General features: G+C 37.2%; 2 protein-coding genes across 2 annotated transcripts; one reads left to right on the forward strand and one right to left on the reverse strand.

Annotated features, from left to right (window-relative positions):
* Positions 1-307: 307 nt before the first annotated feature.
* Positions 308-12,005, reverse strand: LOC102226462 (olfactomedin-4-like). Its single transcript, XM_005796370.3, has 7 exons — positions 11,906-12,005; positions 11,713-11,835; positions 11,423-11,641; positions 6,139-6,292; positions 5,773-5,997; positions 2,017-2,185; positions 308-1,882 (listed from the first exon to the last, which is right to left on the reverse strand). The coding sequence occupies exons 1-7, from the start codon at positions 11,963-11,965 to the stop codon at positions 1,426-1,428; spliced, it is 1,407 nt and encodes a 468-aa protein (XP_005796427.1). The 5' UTR covers positions 11,966-12,005; the 3' UTR covers positions 308-1,425.
* A 3,363-nt stretch (positions 12,006-15,368) lies between these two features.
* On the forward strand, positions 15,369-20,878 carry LOC102226721 (olfactomedin-like). Its single transcript, XM_005796371.2, has 5 exons — positions 15,369-15,496; positions 15,629-15,787; positions 16,451-16,663; positions 17,940-18,072; positions 18,781-20,878. Exons 1-5 carry the CDS (start codon positions 15,461-15,463, stop codon positions 19,626-19,628), a joined length of 1,389 nt encoding a protein of 462 aa, XP_005796428.1. The 5' UTR covers positions 15,369-15,460; the 3' UTR covers positions 19,629-20,878.
* The last annotated feature ends 6,202 nt before the right edge of the window (positions 20,879-27,080 follow it).

Raw genomic sequence — 27,080 nt, forward strand, 5'->3', positions numbered from 1 at the left:
CTCTTTGTCTCAGGCCATTTATCATGTTTGTTAGGCGATTATAACAAACAGGATATAGTGTCCTGAAAACAACTTCACTACTCAATCAAGAACAGGTGAAGTAATGGTCAGTTTTTACTAGGTTGGAAGATTTCAAAACATAACATCATGTCTGAATGGAATAATGCAGGATATAGCCATGTATTTATTCTTGAATGAACTTGATTGATTGGTTGATTAAGCCATTTTTTTTTTATTTCATTAAAAAAATTGTGAAATCAGTAACATCATACATTTTAGATTTGACCAAATTGTTTTGAATCATATCACATTTACTCTCTTAAATCTTGTTTACAACAAAATATGTTTTTAAATATATTTTTTTGCTGTTAATGTTTCAGTAGATAACTTTTATGAAAAATGTTTTTAACATATTTGTAAGAGTCAGATGATCTGCTGGAAAAAGACAATCAGAGACAGGAGGAGAGTTTTACTTTCACTATCAATCACACTTGATTTTTTTCACATATCCATCATATATACCGTCATAGCATAATGACAGTTTTACATGTTTTATAACAGTTACCTACCCCAACTTTAAGGAGGTTCAAAATTTAGTATGAAAATAGGGTAAATTAGTCATAACATTTTGAATGATCACTAAACAAACAGCTAGAAAATCAGATTTATCTTTGGAGAAGAAAAGCAACTTGAGAAATTTCTAACCCTATAAACATCACTTCCCACATACAGTGTTGAAGAGAGTTAAACAAAATAGCAACATGATGTAATTCTTTAGATTTGTAAATAGAAAATACCATACTTTCATAGGCAAACTGCATTTTTTTTTCTTAATTTTAACCTTAATTGTCATTATTGCAAATTTTCTTAACCCTGAAACTGAACCCTTCTTTCTTTTGGTTTCCACTGTATGTATTATTGCATATCTAGGTATATTTGGTGATTGTACTAGTAAAGTACGCAGTTATAATAATTTTAAAGTTAGGTTTTGGTTACTAATCCCCGCTACTATTAAGAATCTACTGTACTACGAGGAAGTAAAAGGAGACATTATGGCTTCTTGTTGTTTCAAAAGTATTATCTTATAAACTTAATAAAAGGATTTTCCATATTTATCACAATCCAGCGTGCATTTGAACAAGCCGAGTAATTTTATTTTTTAACTGTAGTTGATTAATTATCTAACTAACAAAAGTCGAATGTGCCTCTTTACAATCAACTTCTACTTCAACGACAGCACTGCTGCAATAATAACACTAAAGTCATGCAGAAACGTTTTGAGAATATGCTGTCTTTCATAGGAAACTTGTTGCATCTGAAATTTTCATGACTAAAGAAAAAGGACAATGCTTAAACGTTAATCTAACACCATGATGATACTATCATGTCAAATGATTATACAGCGAGTACCATTAATTGTCACTCCTATGAAAAATAACGATCAGAGTACCCAAACAAAGCCTTGTAGGAGACCATTTTAGCATTACTGTATGCGTACAGCATCTGGTCCACTGGGTTGTAGTTCAAGGAGAAAATGTTAGGAGACACCTTGTTTATGAAGATGTTAACTTTGAAGTTCTCCATCCCTGTCGTGGTGTCAAAAGAATAAAACACTTCCTCCACATTTGTGTCGATGTAGCGTGTTGCGTAGAGGACGCCGCAGGCCATGAAGGTGTTGGTCACACTTCGCTTGTAGACTGAAGTGTGCCATGTTTTACTGAGTGTCGGCGGCTCAGTCTCCTCCACCTTGGTCAGAACCAGATTGCCTAATGCCTCGGTGGTGGTGTAGACAACCCAAACGCCTGACTCATCTGTGGCCAGGTCCAGGTCAGTGTAGAGGTAGCAGTCTTCAAGGTGGCAGAAATTACTCTTCGAGTTATACCTAGCAGACCCAAGACAGAGATAATACTAACAATTTAAAAATAAAAAAAGAACAACACTAAGACTGTAGTGATGATTCAAACAGAACCAGCACATCAAATGTTCTTGTTAAAATATTTAGCAACATTATCTAACCTGGTTCCTTTTGGTAGTTGTACGCTGGTTACACTTTTGCTGGTGAGGTTGAATCGACAAACAGCATCTCGGTTGTAACAGTTGTAGTACAAGGCACTTCCATACAAAACATTATTGGGACCCTGAATGGTGTTGGTGGTTGGGTTAGAGGAAGCGATCTGAATGTTGCCTGGTAGAAAAAATGTACAATCAAGTAAACATTAGAATACTCTTACTGGTGTGATTATAATACCTGGACCTCAGTTTGTCAAGAACGAAGAAGCTTAGATGTTTGCAGCGATCATATGTAGAATATTCTTCTCTTGTCACAATGTAAAGGATTACTTATTTGTTCTTTGCTCACACCTACTTGCAAATTACAATAGAGATAGAGGAACAGATTCAGTGCTTAACCAAGGACCTACTTCAGGTTCAGATGGTTAACTTCCATTTGGGTTAATCACCATGGTAACTCAGTATGGTTAAAACTAATTTGTTCAAAAGGCAGTGAGTTTTCTAGTCCTAAAAGCAGTGCCTCTCTACCAATTAATATTTTTATGATAAAAGTGAAAAATATATATTTGCATGAACAGTGTCATATAAGGTTACATTTTACTTTTAGTAAAACCTTTAAGTACTTGAAACAGAAGCTAAAGACATTAAAGTTTTACCTAACAGAAGCTGAAGATTAAAAACTAACTAACATGAATCCATTTATTATCTATATGTGTTTACTCTTGCAGGGTTATGGGAGGGTCATGTTTTGGACTGCGTTAGGGTTGTGGACTGTGCACACGCTATGCAAAAATAAACAATTAATATTATCATTAATATTGAAATAATTGGGTTTGGGGCACCATGTGGTGTAGAGGTAGAGCGAGCACTCATGTATGGAGGCAACTGGTCTTTGACGCAGCTGTCCAGTGTTCAATGCCTGACCCTGGGATGTTTGCTGCATGTCTTCCTCCTTCTCTCTTTACCCACTTCCTGTCTATTATATTGCAAATAAAGGCCACTAGTGTCATAAAAAATATATTAAAAAGAGACATAATTGTGTTTGTGTTGAGAAGGTGTATGTGAGTGAGTGTCACATGGAGGCGCACAATTGTTCATGCCAAGAAGGTTGAAAGGCCAGCAACCCACAGCACCCAAGAGCAGCAAAGGAAGGATAAGCTTGGATCAGAAAGGCAACCAGTCCACACAAAAGGTTGCTTAGCAAAGCAAAGGAGCAGCAACTCCCAGGCCAAAGAGTCACAAGCCGAAATGTAATGGTGCACAAGTAGCACACCACTAAAGGGGACTCCCCACCTTGTTCCTTCTTGTACCAGCTGTGCCTAAAACCAATGCAGCACCTGCTGAGACGTGGAACCTTTCAAGGATTAAAGATGTTAAGAGGAGAGTCCCCACAGAGTGGCCTCCTCCAAGACGAGGGCAGTAAGCCAAGCCAATTGAGCCCCGCTTCAGTGGCCCAGGACTCTAACACCCTGCCCCCATCCCAGTGCACTGCCCACAGGCACAGCCAGCCACCCCACTGGAACGGTCTCTGCCCTTTCAGCTACTAAGTCTCACACCTACCAACAAAACTTCCTGGAACCATACCGGGAGCAGAATGTTCTTCTTCTGCACTGGTGAGTTCCAGATCAACAAACAAATCATCTGATTGGCTGAGCCAAGATCCAGAAGAGAGTTCTTCAGTCTGCTGTAAGTATTCCACATAGTGATCTAAACAATGTGAATGAAATAAGCAAGATGAACATTTTATTTCCTTGTTTTTCTGCCTGACAATAAAGCTCAGTTTTTGTTTACAGAATATTAGAAAGATTCCCTACTTTCTTATGAATATTCTTAATGGCATTCAGGAATTTTGCTATTTTGTAATCAATCTAAGTAATCCTTACTGTTACACATTATTTTATCTTCTTAAATATGACTTCATGCCCTTTTATAATGCTTAAAACACTAATGTGTTATTTTTGCAATATAATTTTTTATCTAGTGATTTCTGGTGAGCTGGGAATCTGATAGAGACCATTCACCTGGGGGATTAAATCACAACCTGGTTCTTCTTCATGGGTGTAAAAGTCTCTTGTACACAAAGAACCAGCTATGAAATTCACAATGAAGAAATGGTCTGAGGAGACCAAGGACACTCTGACGGACAGTTCCAGCTCCATCATGTGGGAAAATCTCTGTGTTGGCAACACTGTGCCCCTCACGAAGGTCCAATGTTTTGCAGCTCTGGCATCAATCCTGAAACAATGGCTCTTCATGAGAAAAAGAAGAGACTGTTTGGATCAGGAAACAGGGAGGAGCTGAGAAGAAAGATTAGAGAAGGGGAAAAAAGTGGTGTTTGAAAGTCTGACGACAATTTCCAGTGACACACTAAATGCCCAGGTTGTAGGAGATTTACAGTGGATGAATAAGCTGAAACAGTTCTTCGGCAGATATAATCAGTCACTCACCACTCTCTCGTCTCCCCTGCTGCAACCCCCCTCATCTTCAACAACCGCCTGCTTTTCTTCCCCAAACTTGACAACTCTCAGCCATCTCTCACCCACTTCTGTTCAGAGAACTTCATCTTACACCACAACCCTGTCCCTTACAACATTTCAGGTGAGGAACAACCTGCAAAGGACTGAGGTGCAAAAGGTTGACGGTCTGGATGGCATTAGCTTCAGGCTCTTGAAGTACTGTGCAGATCAACTGTATGGCATCATGGGAGACATGTTCAACATGAGCCTGAAGCTGGGGAAAGTGTTGCAGCTGTGGAAGTCCTCCTGCATGGTACCTGTGCCGAAGACCTCTCATCTAAATTGGTAGCATTTCCCTCTCATCTGATGTAGATCCTCTGGAAGTTGGACATCAGCCATATTTACTCCCTTGGAAAATCTTCATCATAAGATCCATTACAATTTACTTACAAGCCTGATATCAGAGTGGTTGATCCCATCTTCTACTTCCTTCTCTGAGCTCTGATCTACATTGAGAAGCGTGGAAGCACAGTGTGGATGATGCTCTTTGGTTTATTCAGTGCTTTTAAAACCATCCAGCCAAGACTTCTGATGGACAGTCTGAAACTGTCAGAAGAGGACCACCGCCTGTCCCCGTGGATACTGGACAACATCATTTTCTGGCCACAGTAGGTGAAGGCACAGGGCTGGTGTCTCAGACAGGCTGGTCTGCAGTACCGGGGCCCCAAAGGAAACTGTGCTGTTACTGTTCCTCTTCACCCTCTACTCTGCAGACTATTTCATCAACTCCCCATGCTGCCACTTTCAAAAGTTCACTGATGACTCTGCCCTAGTCAGCCACACCACAGGTGACAATGACTTAAAGTCCAAACAGATTTTTCTAACTGAACAGTATTATATCTTATGCTGTAAATTTACCCCTCCAGTAAATTCTTTATCCTTTTTTTATACTACTGTGTGAATGTGCATGGTTTCATCTTCTTAAAACTTTGCTGTTTGTAAACCTGAATTTTCAAACAATTAAATTATTTTGACAATATTTTGTTATTGTATTTTACCAAATATAGAGCAATTTTAGGTATTGCTAGATACTTTTAAGGAGTGGGGCACTAGGGGTGGGGGTGAGAAGGGTATTTTTGAACTTGTTCTGGTATCTTAAAACCAGTAGAAATTTATAAATAGTAATCAAACAGCTAACTGTACTTTACATAAGTGCGGAAGTTAAAACGAAGCACTGGATGCATATATTTTGAAGAATTATTGAGTCACTTTTTTTTTTTTGCTTTTTGTAGGCATACATCCTCACCTGGAGTGCTCACCCCAATGATGAGGGTGCTAAGACTGGAGTAGAAACGGATATAGTTAGCGTACTGGCTGGAAGTCAGCGGTACCATCCAGTACCAATTCTCCTTCCTCATTTCTGGTTTGGGATCGCGACCCCAAGCTCCGTATGCATAATTGCCAGAGAACTCTCCTTGTGTGTTCACACCAGGCCCGGTAATGCTCCGAAGTGGACCGCGTTGACAGGTACCTAAATAAAATTTAAAAAACAGGCTAATGAAACACAACTACACAGCAGCAGTTTTTTTGACAATTTTTCCTGGGAAAATGGTCAGTACATTTAAGCATTTGAGTTTAAGGTCATTGGGATCTTTATGTTTGAGGGAGTTACCATATGGTGGTTGGGTGGGTGCGACAGTGGCATTAACTCCGATCCTGCATGTTTCCAGGGCGCTCTTCAGGTGCCTGTTGACTTGTCGTCCCTTCACCACCTCCATGGTGTCAAATTTCTCCAGTTTTATCATTTCAGTTTTTAACTCCTCAAGCTGAGAAAGACAATGGAAACATAGAACATTTGGGGGGAAAAAAAGGTTAAGACTTTGACTTGTGAATTTACAGTGATATAAAAAAGCGTTGAAAAGTCATGGAGCCACAGACAGACTTTTAATATTGATTTTATGTGAGTGATGTTTTATTGAAATGGAAATGAAACATGTCTAGTTTATTTGTATCTGTCAGAATATTTACTCTGTACACAAACTGTCTTGCTGTCTACTTTATAGCCACTAGATGGCAGTAGCTTTGCACTGTCTTTCAATAATAATATCTACTGGTTTTAATACATAAGGATACTACAGGTCAGCTTTAGGTCTCAGATTATAACTTTCCAACATTGAACAAGAAAGAAGCAGTTTCTTTGTTATAAAGATTTTTTTCTCAGCACACTGGATTTTTTTTTCTTTTTATCACTATCTCTTTTTGATAAATCATCAGTCATCTTTTTAATCAATTTTATTTTTAATATTTCTTTTTAAAGCTGATCAGAGAGTCTTTTAGTTAGGAGCTAGCCGTGACTTTCTGTTTCCTGTATGAGATGAGAGAGAAACATATTTCTCTTTGTCTTCATTTGCTTAATATGCATGTAGTTAATTTAATTTATGAATGTCTTTCTTTTGATTTGTGTTGATCTGAAACTAAAACCAATTCCAATGAAGTTGGAAAACATAAGTAAAACCAGAATACAATTATTTCACATCCTTTTCAATCTATATTCAATAGAATACACAGCAAAGACAAGGCAAGGCAAGGCAAGGCAAGGCAAGGCAAGGCAAGGCAAGGCAAGTTTATTTATATAGCACTTTAAAACAGTACCACTGACCAAAGTGCTGTACAATCACAAGATTAAACAAATAAAAATCAAAATTAAAATACATAAAAACCAACAATGCAGTAACGTAAAACACTCTATATAATACATAAACATACCCAGATAAATACAGAAAAGCAGCATCTCAAACTGAATCAAAGGCCAACCGAAAAAGGTAAGTCTTAAGAGCAGATTTAAAAATTGCTAAAGAGGGGGCCTGTTTTACCAACATAGGTAAAGAATTCCAAAGTTTGGGAGCTGCAACAGCAAACGCCCTGTCTCCTCTCTGCCTCCTGGAAGTCCTCGGCACCTCCAGGTTCATTTGGCTCGCTGATCTAAGAGCTCGAGGAGGACAGTGTATATGTAGCAGCTCAGAGAGATAGGAGGGAGCAAGGTCATTTAAAGATTTAAATACAAATAAAAGAATCTTAAAATGCACTCTGAAATGTACCGGCAGCCAGTGCAGAGAATATAAAATCGGGGTAACATGTTCTCTCTTCCGCGATCCAGTTAAGAGCCGAGCAGCCGCATTCTGGACCAGCTGAAGACGGGACAAAGAAGACTGGCTGACACCCACATATAAGGAGTTACAGTAATCCAGTCGTGTTGTGATAAAAGCATGGATTCATATTTCAAAATAATCCACTGGTACAATATTCCTAATCTTAGCAAGCCGCCTCAAATGGAAAAAGCTCGTTTTCACAACGGCACTGATTTGTTTATCCAACTTAAAATTTGCGTCCATTACAAAGCCCAAATTTGTAACAAATGGCTTTACGTAATGTGATAGCGGACCCAAATCCACAGGAGTGGACTTGCAGGTAGTACCAGGGTCAAAAATAATAACTTCCGTCTTTCTTTCATTAAAATTCAAAAAATTCAGAGCCATCCAAGTTTTTATGTCATCAAGGCACTCCAATAAAATTGGTACTGTATTGACTCCCTTACGATTGAGAGGCACATAAATTTGTGTATCATCCGCATAGCAATGAAAAGCAATATTATTGTAACCACTGTTCTAGTTTTCCCCTATGAACAGCGCCCAGATTCTCTGACCTACACTCTATCAACTACCTCACAATGAGAAAATAATGTATTAATTGGCAACAATATATGTAGTGAATAGAGTGCGTAACTGAGCACAAGAGCAAGACTAAGATAGCTATAAGTAAGATCTAAATGCAGTGTGACTGTGACCTTATACTAAAATAAGGAAGGAAGATGGTAAAGTTGAATATGTACCAGTTTAATAAACCGTACTGGTCAGTAATAAACCAAGGGCAATGCACATTAACAGAGCACAGATAACTTTCAGCACCATGGAACAATAGCACAGAAGGTATCCCACCCATTAATTAGATATTAATCGCAGGAAGTGCTACACTCAATATTACAACCCCAATAGATTAGTAATAAGATTTTAAGCACACTTAGTGCAACTGTGCTGTCTCAGAACCAGAACTGTTCAAAACAACCCCTTTAAACAAGTGGTATTCAATAAACAAAAACAATAAAGCTGAATGTATGAAATACAAATACTGTTGGCATCAACCACACTATTCAGTTTCTTGAGTTATTAAAGCAGTCCGTTGGCTTTTCAAACGTTGCAGGCCTGAGGAGACTCTGTTAGCATTCGTCCTCGGAATAGCAGTTCCAATGATGGCGGCTCCCAGAACAACCACGAGGAATGGGTTACTCACCCCACCATGGATTACCAGTTTTAAACGAACGGCAATAAAACTGCTCCAACTTCGGTCCCACCGTCCGTTCCGGCTCACGAGCGTGGTTCGGATCTGCAGCTCCAAAATCCAAGCAAAACGTTGAGCGTGGTCCGGATCCGTGGCTCGAAAAACCAAGCAAAGCGTTCAGGAAAAGTTGGTAGCTCCAAAAGGTTAGCAATAAAAAAAAAATATAATAGTCCACAACGGCACAGGTCCAACCTCGTCCATGAACGGCCGCCGGCCGACTGACTGACTGTGCTTAGCAGCGGCACGTACACCTCCAGTACCGTTCTCACCCCAGTCCGTCACAACCAATCAAATTGCTTAAACTTGATTTTGCCCTTGACTGACCAGTAAGGTAGAGCCAAGTAAAACTGATGCATTTACTGGCGGTAGTAAATAACAATATGTGAGTGTAAAACACTTACCAAATTAAGAAAACGTGATTACTACTGTTTAAGGGGAGAAAAGAGTGATATATATATAACCTGAGGGGTTACATTATGTTTCCTAAATATTGACCCAAGGGGAAGCAAATATAAAGAAAACAAAAGAGGTCCAAGTATCGAGCCCTGCGGTACTCCACACAATAAAGGAGCAGACGATGATCTAAAATCATCTATGTCAACACAGAAAGACCTATCCGTCAAATACGACCTAAGCCACACTAAGACTGTGCCTTTGAGACCTACATAATGCTCTAAACGGGAAAGTAAAACATCATGGTCCACCGTGTCAAAGGCTGCAGTCAAATCTAAAAGAACTAAAATCACTGGATCTCCAGCATCAGTAGCCAAAAGGATATCATTAAACACCCTCAACAATGCAGATTCGGTGCTGTGTAAAGTTTTAAAACCAGACTGAAAATCCTCAAGAATATTATGTACATCGAGATAGGCCTTTAATTGATTATAAACAACTTTCTCTAAAATTTTAGACATAAATGGAAGCTTTGAAATAGGCCTAAAATTAGATAACAGAAAAGGGTCTAAGCCAGGTTTTTTGATCAGCGGTTGAACTGATGCCTGTTTAAAAGGTTTTGGAACCACACCAGTGATCAGGCTACTATTTATAATAGCCGTAATAGAAATCCCTAAAACAGGAAGAACCTCTTTAAAAAGTCGTGGGGGTAAAATGTCAGCTGCAGAACCTGAGGCCTTAAGATGACCTACAGTCTCATGTATTTAAGACAAAGTAACAGGTTCAAACTGAGACAAAGCAGTGGAGCATTTGACAGCAACTGAAGGGTCAGAAGCTGAACACATAATATTGGCCCTAACACCAGCCACTTTGTCCTCGAAAAAAACGCGAAATTTCTCACATACCTCCAGAGATGGCTCAAAGCCCGTATAATGCGGAACATTCAAAACACTATCAACAATATGAAATAGTAAGCGAGGCTTGTGACGATTAAGTAAAATTATATTTGACAAGTGCTCCCGTTTGGTGTCTTTCACTATTAGCTGATATCGATGCCAGGAATCCTTCAACAGCTGGAACGACACCTGTAACTTGTCTTTTTTCCACTTTCGTTCAAATTTTCTGCATTCACGTCGAGCAGCACGAGTTCTATCATTGAGCCATGGTTCCATTTTAGTCCTCCATTTCCTGGGTTTTATTGGAGCCACTTCATCTAGAGCCGATTGACATGTAGAATAGAGCCAAGCGGTAAGGGTCTCCGTATCATTAAATGATGGCATAGGAACAAGGTCCAAAAAAACACTTGTTTGGCACATTCCACAGGCAAACAGAGTAAAACCCCTTGAAATGAGACACAAGGCTTGAAGAGCAGCCAAGTTATGTTGGCAAACAGCTGATGGTTAAGTCAGGGAGCAACAAATATCCAAACATGACTGTTGAGGATCTACATCTGCTGAGCAGCTCACCATTAGACAACATTTACATGTCGAATGGTTGGGAAATTATCTAAACTTAAAATTTGTTTGGTCACTGAAGGTAGGTCTGATGTGAAGCAATGGAAAATGTGTGATAAAGACACTCATTCCTGCTGCTCAGAATAGTGGAGGATTTAAGATGATTTTTGTTTGTTAATCCTTGGAAAACCTTTGAAGCACTTGACATTTTGTGCTGTTTAAAATACAAGGACATTTTCAAACTAAACCTTTGTGGATAGTTAACTAAAATTAGCTTATTATTGTGTCTTTTAATGGAATTATATCAAACCAACTAAAAAAAAAAACCCAAAAAAACATTGTTCAAATTAATATGTTTACAGATAAAGCAGTGTTTCTCAATTGCTGTCCTTGAGGAATACTGCTCTACATATTTTAGGTGTATCTCTGTTTCAGAACACGTGATTCAAATAATTGCATGCCATCAAGTGCTGAAGAAGCCTATTAACCCCCTTATTCAAGTCAGGCGTGTGGCAGAAGGGATTCACCTAAAACATGCAACACTGGTTTAACGTGAAGGGTGCCTGTCAGTGCACCACCGGGTGATTTTGAGTGACAAAAAAAAGAAGTTGATACCCGAATTAAAACTCGGAGTTTTCTCAAATTTTAACTGAGGCAATGCTATTTGATTGTACTAAAAATTGACAAAGAATGAGAGTTAATGCATGAATCTACCTGTTGAGCGGTGTCAGCGGTGAGGACTTGGTGTTCCACAGTGGTGCTGTTGAGCTTGTCCATCAGCTGCCTGATCTCAACCATTTCGTTCTCTATAACGAACAGACTGAGAACACCATACAGCTCTCCATCGTCCTCCTCCTCCAGGACAGACACGTCACTGTGCAGCTGGGTCAGGCGTTTCTCCAGTCCCAGCAGCAGACTCTCCAGTTCCAGAGCCTGCAGAGGCATACTCGATTACACAACACTCAACATGACTGCCGACATGCAGGTAGACATAGTGGGATTACCTTCTGTGGTGTGATGTGGGTGTTGCAGTCTGTCGCATTGCCTTCCGCTGTTTGGAGTTTGTCGTGAGGAAAAGCCTTTTCTGTTGGATTCAGCTCACATTTGCAGCTTTTACTTGGCGCTGCCTAAAGATTGAAGCATCAGGTTGCTGTTTTTGGATTAAAATGACGAAAGTTGTCATTCATTGTTTCTTACCTGCTGGGCTAGGGAGAACAGAGCCCACAGTGGAACAATTAGTGGAACAAAGAGCTTCATCGTTGATCAAAGAGCTTGATAAAACTGGAGTTTGTTCAAGGTCCTGTGTGCAGATGAGGTTTCTAAGCAGTGAACACTCCCACTAATGTGTGCATGCAAATGTGGAAAAGAGGAAGTTTCTTTTCTTATTTGTTGCATCTTATTCCTTTCCTATTTGTGGCTAAGAAGGCATAAGCATAGGGAGAGGAACTTTTGATAAATTAATCTTGCACAAGTACTAATATGGACATTTTTTACATTTGTCACGTAGCAGTTAAAAACAAAAAAATACTTAAAGGGGATTTTAGGGACTAGAACAACACTGTGCTGTGTCAAACTACGCTGCACCCTTTACTCTGATACCCATAGATTATATCTGGTCAGAACAATTGCCTGTAGATTTCAACTAATCAAACAGTGCTGTGTGTAATTTATTCCCTGCATAAAATCCAGCTGCTTTGTCAAAAACATTACAGAGCAAACACCCTCACCAGACCAGCGAACACAGCTAGGTCAGGGATAAAGTTGCAGAGAAATTTCACTGGGTTGGGTTATAAAACAACATCCCAGGCTTTGAAAATGTCATTGAACATTGAAAGGGTCTAAACCAACTGCAAACCTACATCCAGACCATCCACTTGTAGCTGCATTCACAGCTCAGGAAGGAAAATCAGTTTACAAGACAACATTTGTGGCAAGAAGACAGCCATAGTTGAAGTAAAATTATTCAAAATCCTGTTTGCAGTTTTCCATAAGTTATGCAGGATCACATGTGAAATTAGATGCTGTGGACGTTACTCCGATGACCAAAATTCAACTTGGACCAAGCAGTTTGACATGCAGAGTTCAGTTCAGATTCGCACAATTCAATTCAACTCAGATTTGTTTAAGGACAAGTCTGAGAAAAAGAAAAGTCAGTGTAAACAAAAAATCAGACACAGGAACAAAACTCAGAGTTTTCTTTCCATTTGAAAGAAATTATTATTTTATTTGAACAAAAACAGCAAAAAATTAAAATTTACCATTTTTAGTCATTATTATTAAGCCCAAAGAGTTTTGTTGTAATTTCCTCATTGTGATTCCTTTAAAGACAACTCAGACTGCTGCGTTGTAAAGAATATATTTGTTATTTGTCTAACATGCAAATAATATTTTGCATATTAAACACACAGGTAAACTGTTTTAGAGATGTGATCTGGTTAGAATTTGGACTTTTACTTTTGCACATTGTGAATAATTGCTCATATGGTCTCTATTGTTGAGATGCAGTGACACGAAGTTGCTAAGGGAAGTCACGTGCAAAAGAAAAAATGACTAATAAATAATCTTTTTGCTAATAATATTTGTATTAATTTGGATTTAGGAACAGAAAGTGTCCAATCTGCACTGAAAGCAGAAAAAAAACCTTAATAAAAAACCCACAACCCTGGACTAGACTTTTAAATTTAATATTCATTTATGTGGTTTGTTAGTCACATAAAAGATTCAGTACAGACTAATTTCCTCAAGCCAAGCATTTTTTTATGTCCCACTGTCTGACGGTGTGCTTGTTTTTTTCTTACCTTAAATAGAACCAGACTGAAATCAGCATAAAAATAATGAAAAAAATACCACATGTAAATGAGTTTTAAAAATGTTCAGAACTTGATGACATTGTGTCTCCTTTCTTTAGTAACTATGACTAGATTAAGTTCTAAGATTCATCAGTTAGAACGGTTTATATGTGTCAGGCTAACGCTAAGCTTTAATGATTATTTCCCTGTAATAAGCTAACGCTTTAACCATTTTAAATAACCTTATTTATCTGAGTTCTGACTGCAAACTCAGAGAAGAAAACCTGACTGAAGCATGCCTTTAATTTTATTATTTAGATTTTTGGTCCACTTTTGAGGATGTGGTTGTAGGATTCAGGAACAGAAAATGATCAAGTTGCACAATGAATCATAAAAATACCCCACAATTTGATCAAATCGCATGTTTAAATTAAGTGTAGAATTTTTCGGAGTTTTAAGAACCACTGCCTTTATTCTGCGTAATAAGCATTTTTTGACCTCAAACAAGTTTAAAAAAAAAAACATGGTATAGTCATCATTATTGGGATGAACAGGGAAAGGCAATTTTATTTGTAAAGTAGATTTTCAGCAACAAGGCAATTCAATGTGTTTACATAATTAAAATTAATATAAAACAAGAAACAACAACAACAACACATTGGGTGACAAAGGAAAAATTGAGAGGATAAGATAACAAACTATGATTTAAGATAATCCAGTTGGTATTAATCCATGGTAGCTCTAAACAAAGGGAATCTTTGCCTTTGATTTAAATAAACTCTGTTTCAGCATTTTATTTTTTTCAGTTTTCTGGAAGTTTGTTCTAGATTAAAGGAGCCTACACACTGAATGTTTGGTTCTGGTTCTGGGGATACAGAACCTGATCTGAGATCAGATCTTTTTTCGTGTTAAGCCATTTTCAGGACGAGGGATTGTTGCAAATTAATGACTTCATGCAATTTACTGTCTACTCTACATGCTTGTTCAGGAGGAGTGAATGCTGCCAAGTCAGTGACTCAATGCATTATGCTGGGATTCCTCTGATTTAAAAAAAACAAAAACATTTTAACCAGTTTTTTTCATTGCTAAATAACTAGGGTTGAACTGGAACAGATATGAATGACTTTGAAGCCATTTTACCTTTTTGTAAATTGCCTCCTTGACCCATTATTTGTTGAAAATTGGTGCTACATAAGTACACCCAGTTGATCTTAACTGAATAACTAACAACAGAAGACAAATATATTCATTATTTTTTCCTTCTTGCCACTTTTTTTTTTGGAGGTTTCGGTCAGAAGGTATCTTGGTGGTATTTGTACCACAGTTAGAGAATCGTGGCTTTCAAACATTTGATCACCACTGTCACCTAGAAGAGGTTGTGTTCACGTGCTTTCATTACATTTCCATTAATGTTGCCAAAAGCCATCGAAAAGAAGTAGATGAAATACTTTCTAAACTTTTTCATAATTAAAGCAATAGAATAATGGTTGGTAAGACTCATGTTTGTGTTAAAAATAACGGGGAATAAAAGTTTAAACTTTCTGGAGATGAACAAATAGCTGTGGGGGATAAGTAGTTGATGGGCGGCAAGAAATGGGGCAAATAATCTTGCACAGTGCAGCAACACAATCTAATTAATACTGTTAAATAAAATATGGAAATAAAGGTTTTGTTCTGTAGGGTTTTATACATTTCAAATAAAAAAAATATAACAAGATTTTTTAAAAGAGGAACTAATCTCACAAATAAATGACCAATAAAGAAAAGGGGAAGTAGGAAACTCTGAGCCAGACCACAAGTTTTTGGTAGCTTTGCATTTTGATATATTTAGTTGAGTTCTGGTTTTATGGGTCAGTAATGACTAACGAGAGACAGTAAATTAGTCTGCTGATTTAGAGAAACTCACAGACGAGCGTTTGTGTGTTTGTTGATCCGATCATCACAGATAATTTTTTCATCAAGCATGATGCTGCTGCTCTTCCCACTGCTCTTTTCTTCGGTAAGTCACATTTCTACAAATCCTTAAAATTAGACTGAAACCTCAAGATACAATCTCAGTGAGGAGTTTTATTTTGTTTCCAGCACCTCATCTGTCTTCTGCTTCCATAAACATCTGTGTTTTTGCACGTAGGTACAGATCTGGGCTTACCGTGTACCTGGTCAGAAAAAGTCTGACTCTTGCCAGTGCGATGTGAACACCACAATATGGTCGTTCCCTGCTCTGAAGTATGAGGCTGTGCAGCAGCAGGTTGAAACCTGTGAGAAGTCTCTGCACAGCCTGCAGGGGCAGGTAAGAACTGAAGATTATTTTTATGGAGTTAAATAATTGTACATTTAAGGACGAAAATGTGAGATTTAAGTGTCATGTTATGTGGAAATAATGTAGGTTTATCTGGTGTTTGGAGATTTAAATGTTTATAAGTTGATGAGTGAGAGGGGCAGGAAATCATAGATCGTGTGTCTTCCACCTGCTCCTTTTTGAAAAGACAATGTAAAGTTGCATTTCAACTTTAAAGCAAATAGTAATTTGCTTTAATTTTATTTTTTTTCTTGATTTTACTTTGTCTGTTCAAAATAAGTAAAAATATAAAAAAAACCATAAAACTTTGATTGTGTAATGAAATTATATGAATTTAATAATAACAATAATCAAAAAGATTGTTAGTGTATTAAAATTTTATTTACATTTTAACATATATCAATCACATGTTTATTTAAATGTTTTGATTATAGCCAATTATTAAAACTAACAACTTTGGCTATCAAATTGCCAAAGTCTGTTATGTTCTACAACGGAATAATAAATTCATTTTGTGTTCTTGTCTGACTTGATTTGTTTTAGAGCATTAAAACCATGCGAACCATTCTCAAAAAATAGGAAACAATTTCTTGATAGTTTTGCTTCAATCTGCAACCTTGACATTTTGGAGTTTCTGTGTGTGTTTCCCTGCAGGTGTTGGTCTCCAGTCAGCGTCTCCCTGGCATTCAGGTTCAAATTTCAAATTTGACAGCGCGACTTGAGCCATACCAGTACCTGCATGACCGCGGACTGTACACAGCGCTGTCCGTCCGTCTGCTGGGCCAGGAGCTCAGCCAGCTGGAGACGGACATCACCGTTGTGCACAGCCAGCTCAACAACGCCCAGTCACAGAAACTCCACAAAGAGGTTCAACAGATACTCAGCAAAAATCAAGACAACACAGCTTAGGAATCATTGAAATCATAGTAAAGTATTTGAGGGGTTGGAATCAGTATGAGTGGCCAATATCTTACTTGCAGGAGTTTAAATGTATGAACTCAAATGAACACATTCTTGAGTTGTAATATTTAAATAACACTACTGTGGAGAATTTAAATGTTCTATTTTATGAGGTGACTCTCGTGTTTAGAGTGATCATAATGTTTCTCAGGTAAGAAAATTTATTTTACTCTACGATTGATTTTTTGATTCTGAGCCACATTGAGGTAGCTCAGAATCAGAATGCTTTAGCATTAGCTTGAAATGACTTCAGAGACAAACAACATGGTGTGAGAGAACTAACTATAGACTGACATGTAGATGATATCTTCAACTGGACTGTTTAATACAGGTTGAATAATTGAATTACTGTATGGTTATTTATTATAAAGTATCATAGCAATAGCTTTTTGGATCAATGGAAGCGCTAAAGCATGTTAGCAGTCTGAGAAACAATACAGGTTCAAATTGCAGTCTTTGCTCTGAATGCTTACAGAAAGTTAAAGCGATACTCACAAGCATTTATTCCCTGCTACAGGAAGCTTGGGTTCATCACATGGCACTTTTGAATCCCTCCACAGGTTGCGGTTTGTTAGGTCTCCAAACTCCTGCTCTCGGACAACAGTTCTCCTGACTCCAATCTACTATTGGAAACTACCACTTAAATCTTTACCTTATTAACTTAGATTCAATTTAAAGAGTTTGCTACCACAGCTTTTGCCTGGGGTGGCTATTAAATTATGAAATGATGTCTGAGTTTCAATGTAAAGTCATAACTCTGTAAAAACTTTAAGCTGCATGCATTCGGGGCTCATGCTTATTTCTTTTTCTAGAAATGTTTGGATTTTTAGAAATAAAAGTAATATAATAGCTAATGTAATAATTGATATAGCTTACCCTAAATATAGAAAGTATAACAATGAATGAATTTTAAAGGCCATGTTATTAACACGCAACTTGTCCATTTTATAGAAAAGAAAAATGTGGAAATGTCATACAGTAAACAGATTGTGAATAAATTTGTACATCAGCATTTCCTAGTTCTAGTTAGCTTAACAATGATTCTCCAAAACCAGCAAAACTCTAAATGCTTCCTAATGCAGGTAAAATACTGACTACTCAAAACTGTCACACATAACCAAAGTTCAAGAAATTGTAGACTGTTCTTCAGGAGATATTTATTTAAATTATTTGTGTCTTTCAGGTAGGTAAATTGCATAAAGATGTGCTAAAGATGCAAACGTCAGACACAGTGAACATGAAGACAGTCAAGGAGAAACTTCGCTACCTGAAGAACAACGTCGAATCCTGCAAGTCGATCCCAAAAGACTTCAGAGGTAGGTCTGTGTGTCTGCAGTGACACCAAATATCTAATTAATCAGAGCTATTCCAGATCATTATTATTATTTAATGAAAGTAGATTTTTAAATTTTACTTAATTTGCATTATGTAATACCAATTTCACGTTTACATCTGAATTTCCACATAGTTTCGAATAAATTTATATTGTGTCTTATTGAAATTTCTTTTACAGGAATCTATTGCACTCTGTTATTGTTATAAAGCCTTATAAATGGCATTTTAACCCTTTCTGGACTAATTGAAGTTAATGATTTTGTTTCTCATCCATTTTTTTATTTCTTCAGATTGGAGCCTAATGCGTTGTTTTTTGGGGTCTTTTAGCCTATTTCATGCTTCTCTTGCAGTAATTAGGGCTGGGTGTGGCAAATTAAATTCAAGTCAGCTTTCCAAAAACAAATAGTTAATCCTGTCCAATGGTTGAACAAGAGGGTGTTTAATTGTTTGAACCAGGTGGTTTTTAGAAATCATGACTTCCAAACTACATTTTATATCCACTCTGGTTGCCTTGGTCAGAAGTTAAAATGTATTTCTTCTGAAACATTTTGATGTGTCCAAGAAGTAAAACAATCAGTGTACTATAATATGTATTATGCAAAATATAATAACCATTCCACTCCTTTATGAAACACCCAATGAAATATTGAAAGTTTAATCTGTACTCAAGATTAAACTTTCTGTTTCAGGCCAGAACAGGTACTGCATGAAGGGCCTGATCACCAACATCAGTGACCCCATTACAACCAAAATCAATCCCTATGACAAGAACCACATCTCTGGATCATGGGGCAAACAGGCGCAGATGGACAGTGGGACGGACACAGAAACCTACTGGGTTCAGACCCTAACCAGTAGCAACATCTATGGAAACATAGTCCGCCTTTACCAAACCTACAAAGACTTCATGCGTTCTGCCAACCACAGGGACGCTACTTTCTCATCCTCCGTCACAGCTCCCACCGCCATTGAGGGTCCTAGTGCTGTGCTGTACGGTGACGGTCTGTATTATCACTGCTACCGCTCTGCAGATATTTGCCGCTACGACCTGCAGACCAATGAGGTCAAGCGGGTGACCCTTCCTGGCACAGGTGTGGGCTTCAACAACAAATTTCCATATTGTTACTATGAATGCCGCTCGAATAGCGATGTGGATGTTGAGGCTGATGAAACCGGGCTGTGGGCTCTATATGCAACTGTTGGCAACCATGGTAATCTGGTAGTGAGCAAGCTGTTTTGGGATGACAACTCAAAGACGATCAACGTGTCGCAAACCTGGGAGACGAGACTGTTCAAGAAGGCAGCGACTAACGCTTTCATGGTATGTGGTGTGATGTACGCCACCCGCTATGTAGATGAATACAGAGAGGAAGTATTCTACGCCTTTGACACAGCAACAGGAAAAGAGGACAACTCTCTGGCACTGCCACTGGAGAAGGTAGCCAAAGGAGTGGCTAGTCTGAGCTACAACCCGGTCAACAGGCAGATCTACATGTACAATGATGGATATCTCCTAGCCTATCAGGCCTACTTCTGAGTTTTGCCTTTGAACCTATGAAGAAGAAGCAGAATATTCTCCTCAAATCACATCTAACACCTTTTTCTGTTGCTATTTTAAGAAAAAAATGAAGGATGTAGTAATAAATGTCTTGTTTTAATGCAATTTTTCCTTTCTTTTATAAGATACTTAAAAACTTGCAATAGACTTGTTTTAGGTGAATAAAAATTAATCTTTTATTGTGTCAATATAATCTTAACGTCACACTTCCAGTTGTTCAAATATTTTGCCATGAGTGCCAAAATGATCAACTTGAAAGTGATTGGGGGCCACATAAACATGTTGTTTTGAAGTTTTTCATACAATTTTAAAAATGAATTTCTTTCCTGTTTATTTTTATCTGCTCACTAATAAACATGCAATACTTCAGTGAAATGAGTTAAATAGTAAGAATCTTGTAAAGTAAGGACTTCATAGTCGATCGAAAAACATTTGAAAAAATCTCGCCTGATTGCACTATTTTAAGACAGATCGTCAGTTTTGACATTTCATGGGGAGTTGTTTTCTGTTATGGGCTAGCAAATGTTTTTACCCAAGCTCAGTAACAAGAATGAAACATAATTCATGTTGTACTAGCATTTTTTTTTCTTGTTTTAAGACATTTTTTAAACATTATAAAGAAGAAAAACATGTCCATCTGCATCAGCCACCATGTTTGCAGACCATTTTTGAATGCAATGTTTTAATATGTTCTTCATGTGTACTAAGCTGCAGCAGGGTAGCGGTTGTCCCAGGCCTTGTTCTGGAATTTGTGGTACAGTATTCAGATTTCCCATTATGGTTTAAGAAGCCCTTTGTTGTAGTGCAAGAAGTTGGCAGTAGGGGGAGACACACACACAGACTTTCTCAGTGGACCACCGATGTTTTACAGGCCTGGTTTTCACTGTCTGACACACCCAGAGCTCTGCTCCTGTAATGACAGACTTGCTGGCCAACAACTTTAAAGAAGCCAAGCAACAGCGGCGTGTTGGTCTGTGTTTGTGGCTTTTGATTCCATGTTTCTGCACAAAGAAAAAGGGATGGGAAGACCTTCATGCACTCTAATGATATGCTGAGACGTAGGAACATTTTGGAAACCCTCAGACCTTTGTAGCTTTTTAGGTTTTAAGTCACTCTCTGATCCCAGCTAAAAATAATGTCAAGCTTCTGTATAATATGTTCAAGTTATATTTTTTTCTGCAGTGTTAAATTAACTTAGATCCCAATAAAACAGCAGGCTTTTTTGTGCTTTCTCGTGTTACTTTGACTTTGGTCATGTCAGTTGTTATATCCAGAATCTGAAGCATGTCGCAGGTTGTCAGAGGCTGTAATGGGAGTTTTAACTACACAGCTGAAATCACAATAACAACATTATATGTAATTCTGTTTTTCTTCTATATTTTAAAGTATTTCATTTGTTTGCACATCTGATGTTCGTAATAGAGTTCTATAAGAGTAAATATTTTATATAGATGAAAAAATTTTTAATGTGTATGCATTTCTGAAGTAAAACCTAATGGATCACACAACACTTCTAAAAAACCAAAACTAACAAAATAACAAAAAATGTACTTAGTTGCATACACTGGAATGTCACTTTCTATTCCTGGCAGTGCAATAAGAGAAAGCTGCAACGTTTTTCTCTTTAGAAGACACACTGGATACATGGGAGCAGGTCATCAAAATAGCCTTCAGAGAAAAATAATGTAAGAAGAGTTTTAAAATCTAACTATGTCATCCTACTAGCTTGTCACTGCTGGTTTATGGATAAGGCCGAGTTGACCACTCAGAGTTCAATCTCTAATGCCTAAAAGTCCATCCTGTTTATTTTCCTGAGCAGGATGATTGCCTGACAGTTTCACCTTAACACATTATCATGCAATCAGTTCTCATAAATATGTAATACTCTGATAAAAGACTCCGTGGTATGCCATTATCACAATCCAAGGCTTCCAGTAATATCTAGCATCAGCTGAACCTTCAATGATCTGCCAGTTTCAACTTTTGATGTTTCTACATGAGGAGGACAATTGTCCAAACAGAAACAGAATTTATTTGGTAAAAACCATCACAAGTGTGTAGAATTAGACAAGTTAGAACCAAAATACATTAGAGATGTATTATCATTGTATCAACCTTCCAGATATCCCAGGTTTTCTGGCTTTGGTCTGCTCTGCAGCCCCAGAACCATTACCAAAAATGGAGAAGCAGCATTCAGCTTCTATCCACCACAAATCTGGAACAAACTTTCAAAAAACTAACATTGATCCATATATGTTATGTGTATTTAATGATGGTGTGGTGCACCTAAAATATGTCACCATATAAATTTGGTTGTTTTGTAATTTAGAAATATTTTCATATGCAATTTATTATTATTATTATTGTTGTTGTTATTGTTTTATTTTATTTTATTTTTTACCAAAAATGAACAAATCATATTTTATTTGCATGTTATTCCGACTGCATTTAGTATTTTCCTGAGGTTGAAAGAGTAGTTGTGGCAAAGTGGAACCTTTGTTTGGGAGGCGTTGCTTCCCGGTTGGTTTTGGGGCGGACTTCATGTTTACCTCGGACGCAATCTGAATGCTAAAGGCAGCGCTTCTGTCGTCGTTGCTGAATCCTGTTTTATTATTTTTCAGGTCAGTACAAGGTAAAACACACCAACACCACTCTGTAAGACGTTTACCTCTTATTTGATCAGTAAACAGCAACAGGGTTTTTGTGCACCTTTCCATTGTACGTTTTATCCGCCGAGTTTTAGATTGGCTGCATGAAAACCTGTGCTGGGAATTCCGGTGTTACAGATTAACTGGTGGCTAAATTAACTGGTTGAAACCTACGTGCACCGCAGATGTTTCTAAATTGTAGGTGGCTGTGTTGATGCCTGTTGAAAAATGCTACTTGTGTGACAAAACCGTTTGCAAAACTTTACTACAAATCCCATTTGAAGCAAATATGTTTAATGTTGCATTTTGAAAATTATGTTTCAAAACAAGTTTCTACAGAGCAGCGTTCAGTGCGCTTCGAAAACACCGCGTTGGAGCAAAACCAGATCAATGAGTAACACGACAATCCCATTCACAGTCAGGTTCACCAGAATAAATTAATTTCATCTCATGAACAGCCACAATGTAAACCTAAGTGGAAGGTTTCTGCTTTTTGTAACCAGCACTGATCAGAAAAAACATTGGAATTGACTCTCAAGTTCCTGTAATATGATTTGCTTAACACTTCTAGCCTAGTGTGTGTTTTTGGCTCAGATCCTGCAATGTAACCTCACTGTTCTGAACTTTTTCTTTTTTTCAGCCACACTACCTACAGTAAGTGTCGCTAAACGATGAGGTTGGTGTCATCATATTTAATAAAACTTAAATCACATACGTGATGATGTTGCTTGTGGTGTTTACGTGTCCAAATAGAGAGGAATATCAAGTAATGTCGATAAGTCATACTGCAATAAAATCTCATCTAAATTATATACAGTTAACTGCCAGTATTATAGCTGGTGGTGATATCCAAATTGACAAACCACAATTATAATAATAAACGTTCCTACATTACTGTCAGATACCACCAACCGATTATGAGCCATATCTACAGTATTTGTCTGTGTTCTCTACTGGGAAACAGTTTGCAGGCTGGTGACGAGGGGAAATAAACTTAAAAACAAAACGAGCCGCATTAAGACCTGAATTAACTAGTGACAGTCAAACGGGGTCCTCAAAACAGATGTTTGTAAAAAAAAATTAGGTGGCTGTGTCGTTTCCTGATCAAAATGCGACAAACGTAAATTGTTTATTTCCTGGTTCGGTAAAGGGGTCTTAAAAAGCCACTCCCACAGAAACATCAGTCTCTCCCAGATGCCACCACCAGTTAATCTATAACACCGGTGGTCTATTGAAAGACTGTGATATCTTACTAACTCTGGGTTTTGGAGTGTTATTTTGCTTTTGTTTGAATAATATTCAGTACATGTTGCTTGGTGATTCACAAAGTAGATTAAAGCCTGAGAGTAAAGTGAGTCTAGCTGAGGTTAAAGGTAGAGAAACTATTCTTTGTTCATGAAGCGTGGGAATTAAGAGGAGAAAGTTGGGACAATGCCATGTTAAATTTTATATATTTTATGGTAAGTCTTGTAATTCTGTTTTTGATCATTATTAAGTTAAGATCAGTGAACATTTTGGTGTTTAGACCAGTTAATATGCATTCATAATGCTAAATAAAACAGTTCATTTATCCTGTTTAGTATACTTAGGTTGTCTTCATCTAAGTGAAGGATGGTAATGTGAAAAACTTAATTATTACTTGTGAGAAAAGGAAACAATGTTGTCCTTCTTACTTGGACAGCATTATTGTCCAACTAACTGTTAAACTATCATAAGATTTTAGGTGGTCTTAGTTGTCAAACAAACATGTTCAGTTTCAAAGCAGCAAATCTAAACAAACACTAATCATTATTCTGTGCCGTTTGTGCACAGATCACAAATAGTGTAAGCATCATGTTTCACAAGTTGCTTTGGCTTGCAAATTTCTGCTGGACTTTGCATATATTTAAGGGATCTTTTATAATCATGCACGAGTTGCAAACCAGCAAGGAGTTGGTTTTAATTTGGAAAGATTACAAAAGATCCTCCATGTAGCTTAATAACATGCTTAATACAGTGGAGAGGGGCAACGGATCTTTTCTGCGACCTATATTTCTGCCTCAGCTAGACAAAAAGAGATGACTCTTTATGCTCACAAGCAGATACTATAATCAGATCAGTGTTATGAGATTAACTATGTTTTGATATCAGTTTGTGCTCATACAAGCACACACTTCCAGTACATACATCTCGTGTATCATGGGAAGTAAAATAATTATGGGTTTTGTTTACGTTGGAATGATTACATAACAATCAATTTCTTTGATTGATAAAAAAAAAAAAAGTTTACAAGTGTGAATTTACAGTCTACAATATGTGCATAACATTCACCTAATATTTTCTTAAATATCTTTTAGCAAACAGCATCTCTACCACACATTTTACAGTGAAAGCAAGAAGCTTCTTGGTTGAATATTTGACCACTTTTCTTGACATTTCCTTCTTAACATTGACAGTTCATTTAAACGTCTTATTTACTTGGCACATATTTCCAATAGGGTTGAGTAGTAACCTTTGCAGAAGTTAAACATTAGTTAGCTCTGTTGCATAAGATGGATGCGCTGATGCAGAAAGCAGCAAATGAACCATGTATTCCTATGGTTCACATCAATAAGCCAGTTTGTTCATGACTGACACATTATTGATCAGTTGTGATTGGTGTAAGATAGTTAGAAAATGAATTCTGATTATGATCAGAAATCAGTGTTGAAACATCCTAGGTTTTTGGCTGAGGACATTCAGGTCCTTATATCTGCATGACAATTAGCGTCCAGATACTGAAGACAAGGATTTGGGTGGAAAGATTAAATTATGTGCACAGTTCGTACTGAGGTCAGTAGGGCAACCTTTTAAATTCAATTTTTTTTTTTTAAAAAGACACAAAAAACAAGCATCTGTGGAGATTTAATCCTTTTCTATCATCCTTCCCTCTCCAACATCACAGAGATCGTTTTGCCTTAATTATATAATTTGCACACACTGCCAGTATTGTCCTTAATTATAGAAAACTTTAGGTAGTAATTAGCCAAAATACATTTCCTAGAATTAACACTGAAGAGTTGAATTCAACATCCTTTTTGTAATGTGTTATGTTGCTGAGCAGTAGGTGGGAGAACAGAAAAACTACAACATGATAATAAAGATTGAGTATTAGGATTATCTTGTGTGAATGAAGGGTTAGGATTGGTTTTTGTTAGGATGTCTTTCTGGCACTAGATGGGTTTTAACAGGATATTAGGATGTTAAGTTTGGAGATGCAACGTCACAAACTGACTTCTTGTTTTGACATCTCAGTGTATTTCACATATTTCTGTTTTCTGGAAAAACAAATTGAATTCTTATCTGAAAGTCTTGATTGTAGCCACTTATGTTTGAGTAATGTTTTTATACTTCACACTTGAGTTACATTATTTTGAATTGCTGCTACTCTTTCCCGAGTAAGATTTCTGGCTACTCTGCCCACTGCAAATAACTTCACTGATGCAAGTTTCAACCAAAATTACTCCAGACACAGAAACAACGTCAGGCATCTTCATCATTCTAATATTATTTTCTATCTGCTGAGCTTGCTGTTTCATTTGGAGGTCAGATTAATATACAGTAAGCAGAATATATTGTTACCAAAAGTACTTTACACTGTTCTATCGTATTGCATACAGTAAGTATTGGTTTCAAAAATAATTTGAAAATGTTTCTTCTGCCTGAATTCGTTACTTAGTAATTTAGTTATTTTCTTGTATGCAACCATTTACTGTAACCTTCAAAATACCAAAATCTGAACGTAACTTAAAATTTTGTCTGTCTGATCACATACTTTTTTTTAACAAATTACATCAGATGTTATGATCAGTTACACCAAAACATTTTTTTACTCCTAAGTAATTTTTTCTTTTTATTAGAATAACAGTCATGTCGAAGCCCTGCTACCTTTACTCTAGAACACTTTTTGGCTTCTCTGTTTACATATGATGGGGCCAAAACGGTATTGGTTGGGTTTAAAATAGTAGTCTGAATTTATGGTGATGAGAATTGACTGTGACATTTTGAGTTATTGCTTATTAAAAATAAAGAATGTTGTTTTGGCTTCTTAATAGTCATGTTGTAAAGCTATGACATGCACCATAGTTGAACATGCAACATGGATCAGCTTGAAATAATTGTTTCCCAGATTATACATATGGATGACCTGATATGCAACATTTTCCAGACAATTTTAGTTTGGATAAGTTCCATTTTAAAAGTCTTTAAAATACTTTCTGAAACATTGCAGCTTCTGACTCAAACCAACATGAAGAAATGCTAAACTTTTATTTCTAAATGAGAAGGAACAAAGGATTTCTGTGTTTATTTTTCTGTGTGGCTCAGACTGCAACAAGAACCAACTCTAAGGAAAAGTGTCTTTTTTCCCCCCCACAGTTTCTGTCCCAAAATTGTTTTTTTTTCACCAAATACAAGCAAAGTTGTTTTGGCTCCATTATAAACTTTGATTAGCTTTCAAGATATTTTCTTTGCCTCCTTAGAGGGAGTTTTTTTTTATTATTTTTTTTATAACAGAACAAATATTTGTAAAGCTGAAATGTCGAGCTTGGCAGAAGCAAAGCAGCACGTTTGTTCCACAGAGAATAATGAACATGGAGCTTCTCCTTTCATCTGAAATCTTTTTTTTCCCCAGTGTTTTATCACTGCTAGAAATCATAGAATAAATAAAATGTTTCCTGAAAATGTCTGGAGTTAAATCAAAATACATTGCAATGTTGGATGCTTGATTTTTCTCTTAGAAACTAAAACTGAATCTTCAAAATTT

The sequence above is a fragment of the Xiphophorus maculatus genome, chromosome 2 (genome assembly GCF_002775205.1).
Source record: "Xiphophorus maculatus strain JP 163 A chromosome 2, X_maculatus-5.0-male, whole genome shotgun sequence".
NCBI classification, from domain to species: domain Eukaryota; kingdom Metazoa; phylum Chordata; class Actinopteri; order Cyprinodontiformes; family Poeciliidae; genus Xiphophorus; species Xiphophorus maculatus.